The sequence below is a fragment of the Anopheles arabiensis genome, chromosome X (assembly GCF_016920715.1).
Source record: "Anopheles arabiensis isolate DONGOLA chromosome X, AaraD3, whole genome shotgun sequence".
Lineage (NCBI taxonomy): Eukaryota > Metazoa > Arthropoda > Insecta > Diptera > Culicidae > Anopheles > Anopheles arabiensis.
In genome coordinates this window covers 14,695,019-14,710,680 of record NC_053519.1, presented here as the reverse complement: position 1 = coordinate 14,710,680, position 15,662 = coordinate 14,695,019, and the positions used below count along the sequence as shown (strand labels likewise).

General features: G+C 47.1%; 1 protein-coding gene across 4 annotated transcripts in view; it reads right to left on the bottom strand.

Moving 5' to 3' along the window:
* Window positions 1-15,662, bottom strand: part of LOC120905807 (cadherin-86C) — a 114,572-nt gene that overhangs the window by 55,387 nt on the left and 43,523 nt on the right. For all 4 annotated transcript variants that reach the window (XM_040316972.1, XM_040316976.1, XM_040316973.1 and 1 more), the window contains exon 3: window positions 14,868-15,477. In XM_040316972.1, coding sequence (XP_040172906.1) covers window positions 14,868-14,944 — 77 coding nt within the window. In that variant the 5' untranslated portion in view covers window positions 14,945-15,477. The remainder of the gene's footprint in view (window positions 1-14,867; window positions 15,478-15,662) is intronic.

Here is a 15,662-nt window from a genome sequence, read left to right as displayed (position 1 = left end):
CGAACGTTCACAGGCATTTTACGTAAACCATTGTCTCTTTTCGTTACAGGAACACACATTTTCAGTTGTATGGCCAATTTGCTGTACTTTCTTTCATTAGAAATGTTCATTTCTTGCAAGAATAGTCCACATTACCAAAAAATCCGGTTCGAAGGACCAAAGTGCTTCAAGCGATCAGTTTTAATCGTATTATGTAAAGCTTAACTTCTGTTTTTGAGTTGTGTGTCGCCTAGCTTTAAAGCATGGTCGAACCATTACATCCTCTGCTTTTGAGAGTCCATTAAGTGTTTCTCCTCTTAAAAAAACGAAAAATAAACTCATGAATCGTGACCGCAGCACTCGTACACCGTTCGAACACGATCCTCTTGTTCGGACGGTCAAGATGCCTCACCGCATGCAGTTCGTACCACAGTTCGTACCCTTCACTACCACATCACCAACAATCACGGAAAGCGGGCCGACAAAACAGGAGTATCTTCAAAACCCCTCTACCTCCAACAGCACCTTCCCTTTTCCCCCCACACGAGACAGACAGGAAGGAATGCCCGGACAGAATGCCACGCTGGGAGAGCAACAGAAAACAGCTACGAGCCAACCGGGAAAGGATTCACGAAAGTGAAAGTGAATTTTGTGCCACCTCCATTCCAACCATCCGCCCCTTTCCCCCCCCCCCCCCCCGTCAGCCAGACGGGGTGTGTCCCTCACACGCCACCCACACAAACAGACACACCAGAGCAAGGGATTACGTGTACCACGCCCGTTCCGCCGTACAACGCCAACCGGGCGGAGAAAGGCGAGATTCCTTTTTTCCTTTACTTTTGCTGCCTCCCCCCCCCTTCGTTCGCGGTTCGGTCGCGACGTGAAAAACAATCCTGCAAAGAACGCCAACCGTGTAATGCTGATTTGTTGGCCGATGTCAAGCCACGGGGACCGGTCGTACTGTCCCGTGCCAGTGATACCCACTGCCCCTTCCAGCCCAACCAGCTACCCCGCGGCCACAAGTCGAGGGTCGAGCTCCAGCCGCGAATATTGATTGAATTGAGGGGGCCTAGGAATGAACTGGAAAATAAAACACCTCCCCGTGGGGGGGGGGGGGGGGGTAATGAACAGGGGTAGCGGAAGAGTATGGTAAGGTAAGGCAAAATAAATTTGTGCCATATTAAATTGACACTCTGGGCCCGATCGCACGACGCGCATGCGAGCGAAAGACTCGAGCGCTCCACAGGCGACGAACCCGACGAACTCAGTATTTGCTGTGTTGAACTTTCTCGGGCGGGAGTAGTTTGCTTTTTTTTTTAGTTCACCGTGCTGGTTGACAGCATCATATGCCGTGAGATCATATAGCACCCCCTCCACACAAATACACGCACGTACATCCACATAAGCGACGGACGGTGGATACGCAGAAAAAGGGATCGATCGACAGCCGCCGAAACCGTTTGTAGGCTAAACAAAAAAAAAAGGATCGCAAGCTTGGCGTGCGAAATATGGCTTTACGTGCCGCTTAACGTATGGATCGATGATAAAGTTTCGAACCTTACACACCTTTTCCCGGGAGTGAAATAAAAATCCCCCGAACCCAGCGCCAAATCGATGTCGGACCTCGCCTTGATGGACCGGCGGTGATCGGCACACGGCGGCCATTGCGTGCAGGGCAAGCTTGCCACATACAGCAACGCTGCGCCGCATACTAATCGCTGTTTGGTCATTGCCCGGTGTACTGGCCAATCGTACTGGCCCGGCCGGGAAAGGACGCCGTGCGGATACGCGGAAACGAACACGGTACGCAAGCGAGCGAGCGAACGGGCGCGCGCGCGCGTCTTATGACAAATAAAATGAATTTTGCGCCCTCCCTTTCGCCGGTCCTGCTAAGGGCGTATGTTGACTGGGACCGGTTGCAATATCCCACCCCCCCCCCCCCTTGTTCTCCACCTGCCAAAAGCAGCGGCCTACCGTTTTTCCTAGACAGACTGTTTATCTTACCTGCTGTGTATGATGTTCGTGTATATGGCGTTTTTTTTTTAAATGTACTTTTGCTTCACTAGACCAGCTTACATTAATTTCATCCTGCCACTAGCACTGGGAGGTGCAGCTGCACGTCTAGGGCTGCCCATTTTCGCCCGGTAATAGCCAAACAGTATCGGTTTCACTTGAAGTTTTCGTGAACCGGCAGCTATTCGAGCTGCGAAGAAGCATTCATTTGACACTTCATTTGATGCACTAATCTCTTGCAGTGTCCACCATTTATTGGGTGGATGCGGTAGATCCTCTGCCTGCAGTTACATGCAGTGGAAAAAGGCTGATTTGCGCTCTCGCTGCTGTAAAATTATAAATCCAAACCAAATGTGGGACACGGTGCCAATTGGTAGGAATCACCGTTCGGGCTGGAAGCTGCACCGAAATGCCGTAATCATGCGCGAATGATAGGCTGGGGTGTTGTTCCACCCCTTCAACTCCAATGCGCTGCGACCGGAAATTACGCGGCAAACGCGCTCCCCCCCACAGTGCACGCTGAATGCAGTCCACATCAAGATAGTGGTGCCATTAAACTTTTATGGCCAGTTGCGCTAACCTTCCTCAGCCGTTCTACCACGCCCCCCCCCCCCGCCCCGGCAAGGCAGTAAAAGAGATTCAGCTTATTAACAGGCGCTCCGAACTTATTCAGGCGCGTATCGAGGAGTAATAAGAAAGAGAGGATTGTAAATTGTCAAGCGAGTTAAAATGACAGTATGTTATTTGCTTTATAAAAATGGTTTCGCCACACGGCAGTAAAACCAGACCATTTAGCAATCATTAGCAGCAGGCGGATTTGCATTCCATTGGTAGGCATTGAAAACGCGGTTTGAAATAATGTAATCAAATATTCCGTTCAGCGCATGCTAGACTCTTTTGCTTTTATCATTTTTATTTAAATTTATCAAATCAGCAATATCAGCAACGCCGTCCCTACTAAATAAAAAAATTATCAAATCAAAAACAAGCATAATGCTAGAACGCTGTTAGCTATTATAGGGTTTGCCAAGAGTTATCACAGCTGTGGGACATTTTATTGACTCTTTCTTACGTGAAATGAACTAAATGTAATGCGAATTGGACAAATCCAATCGGAATTTCCAGCCTGTCCAAAAAGGGTACCATAGAGTCCAATATCCAACATATGAAGTTCACTTCCAATAGGAAAGAGTCAAGGAAGTGTCCCACAACTATGAGAATCCCTGGAAAACCCTGTATGATTGCGGGTCTTTAAACATTACAACGTAAAAACCTAAAACTGCAAAGTTATATGCAACAAAAAAACAAATGCTCCAAACATGATTGCTTGCAAGCGACAAAAGCTCCCTACTCTTATCCTCTAATGCTCAAACGACAACACATCTTGCCTAAAAAAAAACATGCATCGCAGGGGCAGCGGGGAAAGCGAACAGGGTGGCAATGGTTTTGCAAACCGAAAACCAGGAGAAGACCAGGGTGAGCGGACTCTCGTTGGGGCGCAAATAAATACTCACCCCGTTTGAAAACATGGCCTCCCTTCCCCCGACCTGTCCGGTCCTGTTTTTTGGGGTGGGGCACGCTGCACTCGGTGCAGTGTACCATTGTGCAGTTGGTACAGTTTTTGCTTTTGGGGTGTACGTACGTACGTTTGGTGGGTATGTGTTAGCGAATTTTGTTTTGCTTGCGGTTCGCTTTAAATGTTAGAAGTCAACTAGCCAACCTTTCCCTTTTCCTGGGGGGGGTGGGGGAGATACAGAGCATACAGACAGTTCCACAAATCTATTAGTGAATGCGAAATGCGATCACCACAAGCTGTGAGTGTGTGTGTGTATTTGTACATGCTTTTCTTCTCCCAAGGGCAGCCAGTAAGGATCATCTTGTTGGGCATCTTTTTTTTACATAAAACATCATCAAAAATCATATTTTCAGTAGTAAAAACACCACTTACATCGCTAATCAAATCAACATTTGGGGTGGTGTGATGATTGTGCTGCTTACTATTGCTCCCTTCGCTTGCCGGTGGCACTACCACACCCCCCTTCGGTGGCTCTTTGGGCGCAATAACTCACACCGCCACCGTACGCTGCAACAGGCAGCAGCTCCCACCCCGAAGGCTCACACGTACTCGCGAAACCAACGCGGCCCCAACCGCGCTGGCCAGTCGGCCGATATCGGCAAACGGCATCGGCAAACGGCAAAACACCCTCCCAGCAAGGGAAAGGCACACGGATCCCCGCAACCGTTAGCTCCCCCAAGACGCGCCCGCGAAGATAGCTGGGCAGAACTGGACCGCCGCAGCTGCACGCCATCGTGACGGGCGCATGGTTGATGTTGTTGCTGCTGCTGCTGCTGCTGCGGCTGTTTCTATTCCAACCACAAACCAGCCACTTACTCCCATCCTCCTCCTCCACCCTCTGTTTGTGTTGCAGTTTCCTTTTTGCCAAATGCAAGCCCGCTTTTCTAATCTTGCAATTCGCATCTTTTGCGCCCTCCCCGTTTTGTTTGGTGTAGGTTTTGCTGTATGTTTTTTTGTTGTTGTGTCTATCCCTGGCAGTGTCACACACCCTTTCGCCCAAGGGTGGAGCTGGAGGGTGTCGATGATGATGATGTGTGTGTGGAGCGGGGAGCAAGACGGTGTTGAGAGTTGAAAGATGTTATTACAAAGTTGTACTGAAGCTGTGTGGTTATTTCTTCTTAATGATTCATGATTTTTATAAATTGGTTTGGTTTGGTTTATAAATTAATATTTCGAATATGAATTCAAATAAGAAAATACATATGAATTAGAAGGAACTAAACCATAGGATATAGATAAAACTACTTGACTAATTTGGACTGCATGAAATGAACTGCTCGAACTACACGAATGAACTTTGTAATGAATCATGTAATGAACTATGGGACAAACGAATACACAGTTGCAAACAGACCGGCGATTAAGGTGCACTCTTCTCATACTCATCAAATTTATACTAAGCTAATATCACAAGCCAGCACTTTAGTGAATATATTTTACATTTTTATATTTTATTTTATTCTTCAAATAATTGTTTCTTTTATTCTCTCACAAAAAACAACAGTACATGAAACTTTGACGACTTGTATTCATTTATTGCTTTTTGAATGATTATCTGCTTACTAAAACTATTTATCAAGCATTTTCAATCATCGAAATAGTAAAAAGTTCTACCGTGACCAGCTGAAGGACAGTGACATAATCTTGGAGACTGCCGAAAAGAAAACGATCCCAACGGTCCACACCACACCCAGACACAAGCCACCCGAGAGCACGGCTCCTTTTGTGTGCCAATGGTCCGCCGGGGAGCGCCTGGCAAATGTCGTTCGGTTCTATTTTTCGCTAATCATCGTCAAGAATCGGGTTTTCCGAATCCGATAATCGCACCTTCCCGCCCGCGAAGAAAAGCAAAGCAAGAGTCCCGGCTACCTAATGCCGAGAGACATACGATAAACGCTAGTACATCGACCTCCATCATTTCCTCTTTGGAGTTTTCCAGTACCAATAAATACACACCGATAGGGGGAGAGAGTGAGAGAAGGAGTGCTATGTAGAGCGGGCAAAGAAGACCTTTACCCTTTTGCTCCCCTAGTTTCTTCTATTTTATATATACATCTCCTCTCTCTCTTTCCCCAATCTAAAACGAAAAAAAACCACCTCAGCACACACATGGCAGGGCGGTCGGGCCAATGGGCGATACGTTATGTGTCCGCGGGCATAAATTATGCACCCAGCAAACCGCCCCCCCCCCTTCTCCCTCGCTGTGAAGACTTCTGGTGAACTTTTCCCCCGCCCGGCACACCGCCCCCCCACCCGGCGGTACGCAAAAATACCACCACGGCCAACGACAAACCACGTACGTTCGTTCTTCGAAAATCGAATTCATATGCATGAACAACCCCTTGCCCCTTGTCTCTCCGCCAGACAACCGTTGGGTGTGCGTGTCCGTGTGTTTGCTGGGGAATTAATTTCACTCGGCGTGGCCTGCGGGGCGCTTCCAGCTTCCAGACGGATTAAATTATAGCGAGACGAAACGGAGCGACCATTCGAAAACCCCCCACGGGGGGGGGGATGCGGCGGCGAGACTTATTGGTATTGCATAACGTGGGCTAGCCCTTGATCGGATGGGCTTTGCAACAAACAAAAAAAAAGCAAATGCGTCAAAAAATGTTAAAGAATAGCGAATTTAATTGTTGAATTTTTAGTGAAAAGCTTTTCCAATTGCACTGCATGTGGCTACTAATTTTCTCATAGGAAACGGTTTTACTCGTTTGTTCTGCTTAGAACTTCTTTAGCCCTGCTTATAAAGCTTTAGAAAGATTAAACACACAAAACTGTTACAAATCTTACATAATGAATAATTACTTTACATAATTTAAAGCGAACACAAAATGAAACATTAATACCACCAGTTGAACCACAATTTTTTCACACGATATAACTAAATCCTGTGTTAATAACTAACTAATTTACATTACTTTATTTTTTTTCCATTTGACTCGTTTATCTCCAATGCATAGGCTATTAAATTAAGACAAAATAGTCCTAACGAAGCAAAAAACTATAAAAAAAAAACATCTCCTTTGAGATTTTCCACCATGAGGCAAAAATGACTGCTTAAACCACTTCAACATAATCATTCCCGTGTTTTTTTTTCGCGATCATCTACATATTCTTACAAAAAGCAGCAGAAGGAAATCGTGGCAGCGAACAGCAAAAATGATCCGTTGCCTCTCTACCGCAGCCCGGCGATGGATAAGAATGATGGTTCGAAAAGGGTGCATTACTTCCAGGCATGGCGTGGCGTTCTGCTCAAACTTTTTACAGCAGAGCAACGGTGGGCAGTCAAGGCGTGTAGGCGTTTAGAATGTTTGCCGCATCGCACCGGGAGCACGAAAAAAGCATAGAGTGTATTATGCAAAGCAAGTCCAGGCAGTGCCCTCAGGCTCGCTCGCAAACGGAAGATGGATGTGAGAGCTGCTAACCACGGCTTGGCACTTGGGAGTTGTTTTTTTTTCTAAATCAGCCCCGAAACACTCCTTGGCGAAACGATACACAACAGGGCCAAATTTCCTGTTACATCGGGCACGAATTCGCAACGTACCTGGCAAAGGAAATAGGAACTAAATTGCAACAAACTGTACCTTACTGGAAGCGGACAGCAACAGCAACTGCAACACAACCACAGATCAATTTTTGTGTGCTAATGCCGAATGACAAGCACATTAACCTAAAGAATGTCTTCCTGTCGCTTCCCCCCTGCTTGTTTGCTCACGGTCTCGCGGTGAGAAGCGATAGAATTGTGGGGAAAGAAGTTAGCTCCCCCCCATCCCCTCATCCCCTTCGCCACACAACGAAGGATGGCAGGAGGAAAAGTGGTCATAATTCTCCAAACTACCACCCTTCTTCAAGAGTGTACGGGCAGCAACAAACGCTTCAGGGGACACACGCGAGGAACGAAAAGCGTTAAAGCGCAAGCATTCGAAGAATAGTTTCGATGCTGGAGCTGCGGGGGCTGGAGTGAAGAGAAGTGTGGGGAAGAACGAAATGCTGCCACGCTGCCGGGATGCAAAACTGCCCAGAGTAATCCGAACGGTGTGTGTGTGTGTGTGTGTAGTCTTGCAATTGTTGCACATCGCCAAGACAGAACGAAAATTGCATACAAATGCATTCATCTCCGCGGGAACCTCGATTCTCGACATTACATTGTGTTTTCGATCTTCCTGGCAGGCGGTTAAAGGAAGAATAGGGAAGAAAGAAAGCATTTGTATATGCGCACCACCGCTCCACCATCACCGCAGCCCCCCCCCCCCCCCATACCCCCATAGAGAGATGGGGGAAACGAGCGAAGCGGAATTGGCGTTCGTCGCTGTACGGCTCGTTGTATTCCCTTTTTTGTTCCGCTCTCCCCTTGTGCCTTGTCACAAACGCTCGTCAAAATGAGCTGATGAACTTTCCAGGCACATTACAACTGCAGCATACACACACACACGTGAGCCACTCACGGTCTGTAAAATATGTGCACATTCTCCCGGGACTCATTATGCCAGTGGTGGCTTTTGAATTCAAGGGAAAATGTGCAAACGGCGAACCTTGCTGTCGTAGCGTTTCCCAGCCGTGGCCAGAGGTTAGACAGTTTCTTGTGTCCTTCCCCTTTTGTGTCTGTGTGTCTATGTCGGTGCATGGCGATGCAATTGCCTCCGCACATACTCGTTTGTTAGATTTTCAAACCCCCTATTGCAAGCCAAGTCGTCGATGGCTTGTGGTTTGGACTTCTTTGCCCACGAATGTGCATATTCATGGGGATTGCCTCCAGCTCATGTGTGTAGGATGCGTCCGCCCTGCTGCTTGTTCTGTACCTCACTACCTCATTAGATTTGTGGACCATTGGATGGGTAGCTCATGGCCCCGGAGTGATTGTGATGGGTGGTTAGAACCGTGCCGGCAGTACGTCAAATATCGCGCTTCGATAATGTGCTCCGTTTCGGTGCGAAAGATGGTTGGTCATGCTTTCGAGCAGCCAGAAGACAAGCAATTCACAAGCCAAGCATACAGTACTTCACTCGAGCAAGCAAAGAAAATTACTCGATGTACAAAAAAGAGCAAAGTTAAGCAGGAGCTCGTTGCATCAAAACTGCCATATTTGACCCAAATTTCGGTCCTTCGAACCGGATCGGGAAGCGTTTCACATCAAATCTTCAAAGGGTCATTTGCGCTTCCAAACACTGACCCAAAAACATAGTGTACTGGCGTACAGCTAAGGCGTACTGCGCGATTGCAAGCGGGGTGAGATATTATTTATGCATTTGAACACCGCCCACCCCGAAACGTGGCAGCGAAGGATAACGTCGCAACAACATATTTTGCAACAGGAAGCAGTGGCGTGTCGTTGCACCACCACACTGCAAGCTTCGGTCAAGCGTGCAAGCGGGCCGCTATAGAAGACGGTAATTCATAGTGACCTCACCCCTCGGTCGCTAATGCTAGGGAAGCGGTACAGAATGAAGTATTGATTTTTGTCCATAAAGCACCAAACCGAATATGCCACGGGACAGGAAGACTACCTCAACCTCAAGCCGTGCATCCTTGGGCTGACCCATTTTCGTGGGTCGTCGTCGCCGTCGTCGTCGAGCTGACACCCTGTCTGTCGTAATCGCATCGAGGGCAATCAATCAAACAGGGCACATGCAGGAAGGCATAAATATCGATGACGTACATGCCCGGGCTTGCCGGAATGGAGCGCGAATGTGGGTTAAGTCCACCGGCTGGAACTGTGCTGGCTATGTTTTTGTTGTTTGTGTATTCCATCGGGACATCAACTGGATTACTTCTCCATTGTTACTCGTGTTGGTGGAAATTCCTGTACAAACAGCAATTTGGATGAAATGTCATCACAGTTGAAGTTCTTCAGTACACATTTTGCGTTAAAAGACCATCCCTTATTCAAAGTGCCTCATATTTAGCCAGATGAATATTAGTTCTCAATATGAGTAGTAGAACTTGAAACAAAACAAGAACTTACTGCTACATCGTAGGGCTTGCGGACTCCTTCGTTTTGAAAGTAACATCTTCAGATCTTCAATTTTCTTGAATGAACCTGTAATTCCTGATTTCTGAACATGATTCTGATTTGATGTTGAATGTCCTGAATGGTCTACTATAACACTCAACACTCAATTCCTCATTAATGAAACTTGTCAACGATATAGATATCTTCATGACTCGGGATATATCAGCACTTGCAAAGTGCTAAATGTACGATAACTTCAATGTCTTTCTCAACCCTTATTTCTCTGCATGATTAACTGTCACAGAGACATCAAATGTTAGTACTATCAGGCAATATTGACGTGTAAGACATCAAGCCTCAAAATAAATAAAAAGAACCAAGCGAAAAGAAACAAAATAGCAAGATGTAAAACATTTCCTTAGGCGTAGACGGACCGATACAGAACCATAGGCATCAACTTTGCATTACGATGTGCACAGTTTCCCTGCCGCATTATGCTTTTCAAAGCCAGCCCTAACAAAGGGCCGATGGCAAAGGCGCACATCCCGTTAGGCTCGTGGATTCCGGCGGGCAAGGAAGACTGACCCCATTTCCGTAAATCGACTCGCGGCTCGCGGTTGCGCAACGCAACGATCGGTATGTCCAATTTTGGTCGGTTTGGTGGACCTACCCTAACCTGGAACGTGTCCCCGGCTCACGGCAAGATCATCGCCGTACGTGCGCGTTCTAGCATTGGGAAGTCGTTTTTGTATCATTTAATTCCCCCTTCACCCCGGCTTCTTTTGGTGCGTGGAAATTATTCAATATGCGGAGCAAGAAGAGACTTACGCTGCTACCATTTAAAAAAAAAAAAGAAAGAAAGAACCAACATATCCGTCGCGCTGGGCGAAAAGCCTGACCCCGAAACAGGATCCTTCGCTGTCCCGGGACCGAATTGTGAGTTCGTTCCAGTCCTTATACGGAACGAACCCGTCTGCCTCGAAGGAAAACGACGAGCCGTCGCAAAACAGCAACAACAAAAAGCGACCAGTAAACCAGTTTTCCCGAACAGCGTGGCCTCGTTTTGGATGCCAGAAGGACCCAGAGCCGCCCGACGCGACATCTTCAGTGCCAGTGAGGTACAAAGGCACAAAGAGGCACATGCACACAAAAAACTTACCGCACTGAACCAAACTTTCGTGGCTTTCGTTGCACTCGGTTGCACTTATCTTTACTGTAGCGTTTCGTTTCGGAATTTTACAGACTGGTTCCCACCAGTGACGCTCTTCTCAGCCGGTCGTCCTTCACGGGCGCACAGTAAGGCACACGCGATATCGTGCAAAAAGGGTAAAGGATGGGCAAGTGCTGTGCGACCATCTGCGCGTTATCTGTGGGAATGGCATCTGGAACGGCCTTGAGCATAATTGTTTCGTCTCGGTGTTTTGTTACACGTCTCGAAAATGTGCCGGCTGGTAAGGAGTTTTGACTGCGCTTAAGCATGTTTAAGGAGTCAAATAAGCCTTTGCTGTTGGTGTTCATTATGAAAGTGTAGGTTCTGTGAAACTACGTGGGATTTTTCAGCCATCTTGAGACACCTCTTGGCTCGAAATGAAGCTGCAATGCTTACGAAAGCTCTGAAAGCACTGTAAAGCAGCAGGTATATGAGTATAACACTTCAAAGAATTTTAACTATTTTTTTTACATGAAGGAGAATAAAAGCGAACCGTAAACTATGTTAAAAGCAATATTAACGGGCAATTGTTTCCCTGTTTATGTTTTGTAGTAAAACTTACCAACCTTTCTCGCATCTCGTGTGATTGCTGTGCTGTTTGGAATAAATTACCACCTAAACCATGCAGCCCTCTATCCAACCATCCGCGTGTTCTCACTCACATTGCCCGCTTCAATATTGCACGTAACTCCCGCGGGCGCCCAAACCAACGAAAAATCCACCAACTCATCTTCCAGCGGTGCGCGAAATGGGCCAATTTTCCCTTCCCCATTCTAAACGACCCGATCCCGTTAGGCTGCTTCCATTTTGAGCGGCCGCGCGCGCGCGCGCGCCCACCCGCCGTATGCTTTTAACATTCCACGAACCACAGACCAGAACTCCCGTGCACACACACACACACACCCGGCTCAAAGGATCCTACCACCCATATTCCTACCGATATGCGGTCTACAAATGGACTCCCTCGAACGAAGCGGCAAGAGCCTAAATTGGTTCGACCCGGAGGCACAATCCGGGCACGTAGAACCTCTCGGCAGAAGACCTCTTGCGGAGGCCGATGGCGACGATGACGGTGGCAGTGGATGCTGTGTGTTCGCGCTCATAATGTACGCCGGACAAGGCAAGCCACAGGAAAATTGCATCCACCGCGAGCTGGAGTAGCAGAAGAAGAAAATAAACGACGCGCTGGAAGGGACGACGTGTGTAAAAAAAACCGACCCAAAACATAAAGGCTGCTGCACGATGAAGAGGTTAATGGTGACCTTGCAAGATCCGGGCCCTCACACGGCGGCTGGAAAGGGTTGGAAAGCGAGGAAAGGAAAGCAACTACAGCTCATAATCATCATCAGCCGAGGCATTGGTGGGGTGGGATGCGATGGGTAACGTTTCCCTGACCATGTCTCCCCAGCACTCTATGTGTGTGTGTGTGTATTTTTCGGAGGAAAACGAAGCAAAAACACAGCGTAATAGCAATCGATGGTCCCAACATGGCGCTCTCGGGAGAGTGGATAGCCGAAGCACTAGGAGTTCCTCCTAATCATCCCTTTGCACTACACGCGCGGTGCGTTGCCGTTACCGCTGGCCAGAACCATCATTTGCGCGGACTATCGGGAAGACCGTACCAACATCGTTCGGTAAAATGTTTCACGCTGCCTGCCAGCCAGTAAAATCAATCAGATTAGTATGTTTGCGAGTTTGTATATGTGTGTGTGTCTGTCTGTCTGTGTTTGAAGCGATGGACCAAATGGACCGATGAGTCGTCACATTTCAAGTGTCCGTTAGACGTCCACGTACTGTTGTTTGAAGCACGCCCGAAAGCATTACGTTGCTCAGCAAATGAGATATATGAAATAACATGTAAATATGAGGACCTAATCGAGTTCTGAAGTTGTATTTGTGATATCCAACATGTAGCATCAACGACTCAATGCATCTCGAATACTTTATATCTTGCCTACGAGTAGTTTCAGAGTGATTGTGCTGTAATCTCCTGTTAGATGACTTCCATAACTCTCAGGCCGCAACGAGATATTTGAGATTTGTGCTCAGTAAGTACTGACAACTCTCAGGCCTCCACGAGATCTTACAGATTTGATTTCAGTGAGAACAGTAATACTAAAGTCCGAGTTATACATAACATGATTGATAAATTCTGTAAGAATTCCAGACATTATCTATTCTGTAGATTCTTACTAGATCATAAGTACTTTTTCGAATTAATTATCAGTAATGTTCTGAAACCTTTCCTGGTACTAAAAAGACGCCAAAAGGCTAAAAGTATTGGGAGCTCTGTACTTCCCATGAATCCTGAGGTATCAATTCTCGCTAAGGTCTTACTCCAAACAAAGCTGTGCATTCTTGTTGAGATCTCAGCCCCTGGTGGGCAACAGAGCCTCCAAACCATTACGCCGCAGGCCGCATTTGCCAAAACGAGCCGCCCAACGACGGCCTCAGTAGTCGCTGACAGAGACCGCCGTCCTGAAACTATTACGCTCAAGATCACGCCCCGCTTGAAAGGGTCAGTGACACGCACATTATACCGCGTGCTGCGTTCAGCTTCCACTTCCTTCGGCGTGCTGTAATTTAAAAAAAAAAAACAAAACGCTCCGAACACGTTGGTTGATACGGAATTCATTCCCGAGCGGGAGAGTGAAATGAAACGGCCCAACCCGACGTACACATTTTGACCAATTCCAAAGGTGTGTCTGTTGGGCTGCCCGTAGCACAAAACGGCCGCGCAGCTCGATGGTGAGCGGCGATGCTAAGTGAGAAGCGTTCAAGCATAAGTGCAATCATTATTGAAGAATATTATTGCCCTTTTTTTTTTGCTTATTAGCCAGCTCTCCCTCCCTCCCGGTTCGATAATTGCACCGATTGGAACTGCTAAAACGAGAAGCAAAACAAGGACTTAATAGGGTTGTACCGGTTCGGGTTTGCCTTCCATTCCATGGGCAAAAGAAACACGTTACGTGGCAAAACAAAACCGGCCGGAGTTATTATTCTAACTATTGCGATGTAATGCAATAAACAATCGGAAACAAAAAGCATGGAAATTAGTTACAAGTGAGCATTCGTGATGCACAGGGCAGGGAGCCGCGCTGAAGGATCACTTCAGGACCACTAAAACAAAGCATCTGGTTTTTTTTGTTATGCCCCTCTCGGCCGATCGGTTTATAAATGCAGTCCCGACCTCGTCCCGATGAGGTAATAATGCTTAAAAAAAACTATAAAACTCACTAACCCCCACACAAAACTGGAGCAGGTCAGCGGTGCACATTTTCGCATTGCATGCAATATGCATAAATATCCGCCAGCACCAAAACGTGACACGTCAGACGACAAACGCTCCTCGGGGGCCCTCTCCGGAAGTGGGCAATATTTTCTCTGCCACCACCGTTAATCAGATGTGGATTCTAAATTCGCAAAATGAATTTTAAAAGCTTCCGTGCGGGTGCACCTTTGTCCTAATGGCATTCCAGCACACACACACACAAACACGGGCGTACTACCCAGGATTGTGTGAGCGTGCATTCTGGCCGGCGCGGCAAGAGAAAGTGAAAGTTTGAAACTCTTAAAAAAACACAATACCATTAAGAAAGAAAAATGCAAATCCCACCCGCAGCGGGTTGAAAGTGCATACGGGCTGACCACGCCACACGGCACAGTTTCCCTTGAACTAAAAGCCTGAGAAACCATTAAAAAAAAACCCCGAACGCGCCACGGAAGGATAACGGCAAGGAGTGCCAAAATGAGGACAGGAACAAATGCTGTTTTGCATACCTACTGAAGGTACCAGGACACGGCCGGACTGGCCGCGTGCACGCAACACCCAAGCCTGGACAACAAGCAAAAGCGAAAAATAAAGCGCCGGAAAACCTTCATGACGCAACAAATGGGCTCGGCACGCGGACGGAAACCTAGTTCGGTTCTGTCCCGAAAAAAAAACGAAAAAAAGGAAAGCTCAACAAGGTAAATTGGCTCCACTAGATTGTTGCAGCTTGACCACGGGGGGAAATAAGGTAAAATTATTGGATGTAAAGGACTTGCCAAGTATCGGAATTTTTGAATTTTGAGTTTTGAATTTTAAAACTGAAGCAAATCGAATTCTCACTTTCTCGTAAGCCTAGTGCCACACTTACCTTTGGTTTATGCTGCACGGTACGATGCTACGGCAGTGCACGTAGCGGTCTAATCGATGTGGACGCTGCTCCATCATGGTTTGTTTTCCCCTTCCTTCTCTTCACACACTCGTTTCCCGTTTCACGCTACTCTACGAACAAGTTGCTTAACTTTTTCAATCTACTTACAAGGACACTCACGCCGGTTGCACTATCGAAAAGTGTTTATGATTTGGTTTGATAATTTGTACACTTAAACACACATACACACACGCGCGCGCCTTTAAGTCATTACTTTGTGTACACTTTGCTGCCCAGTGTTTTGTTTGTTTTACTGACGAATGAACGGACGCGAACGGAGTCGCATTTTTTTCTTTTGTTTAAACGCACACACAAACTTGCTCCAACATTCAACCCATTTTTAGCAGGCACTAGCAGGCAAAGTGAAACTAGTAGAAAAAATAACGAACGATTGAAATCGATGGCAAGCGACGAACCTTTAGGTTGGTTTTATTGTTTCACTACTTTTGGCTGCTTGTCGCGGGGCTCGTCGCCTGTTGGTCGGGCTAACAAGGGTTTTGCGGATACCGTCAGCTCACCCGGGGCCGCACCAGCTTAGGCAGTGTTGGTTCTGTAAAGAGGGCAAACGAGCAAGAAAAAGGCGTCAATGTTAACAGGTGATCAAGCCGTTTATACAGCAAGGCAGTCGAACAAAACATTCTGGAAAGTGTACAACAAGTGCATAGACAAGGTGGATACTTCCTAGTCAATGTTTTGGTATAGTTGTATGCTTTTTTTTAGAGCGCTCATGCATCT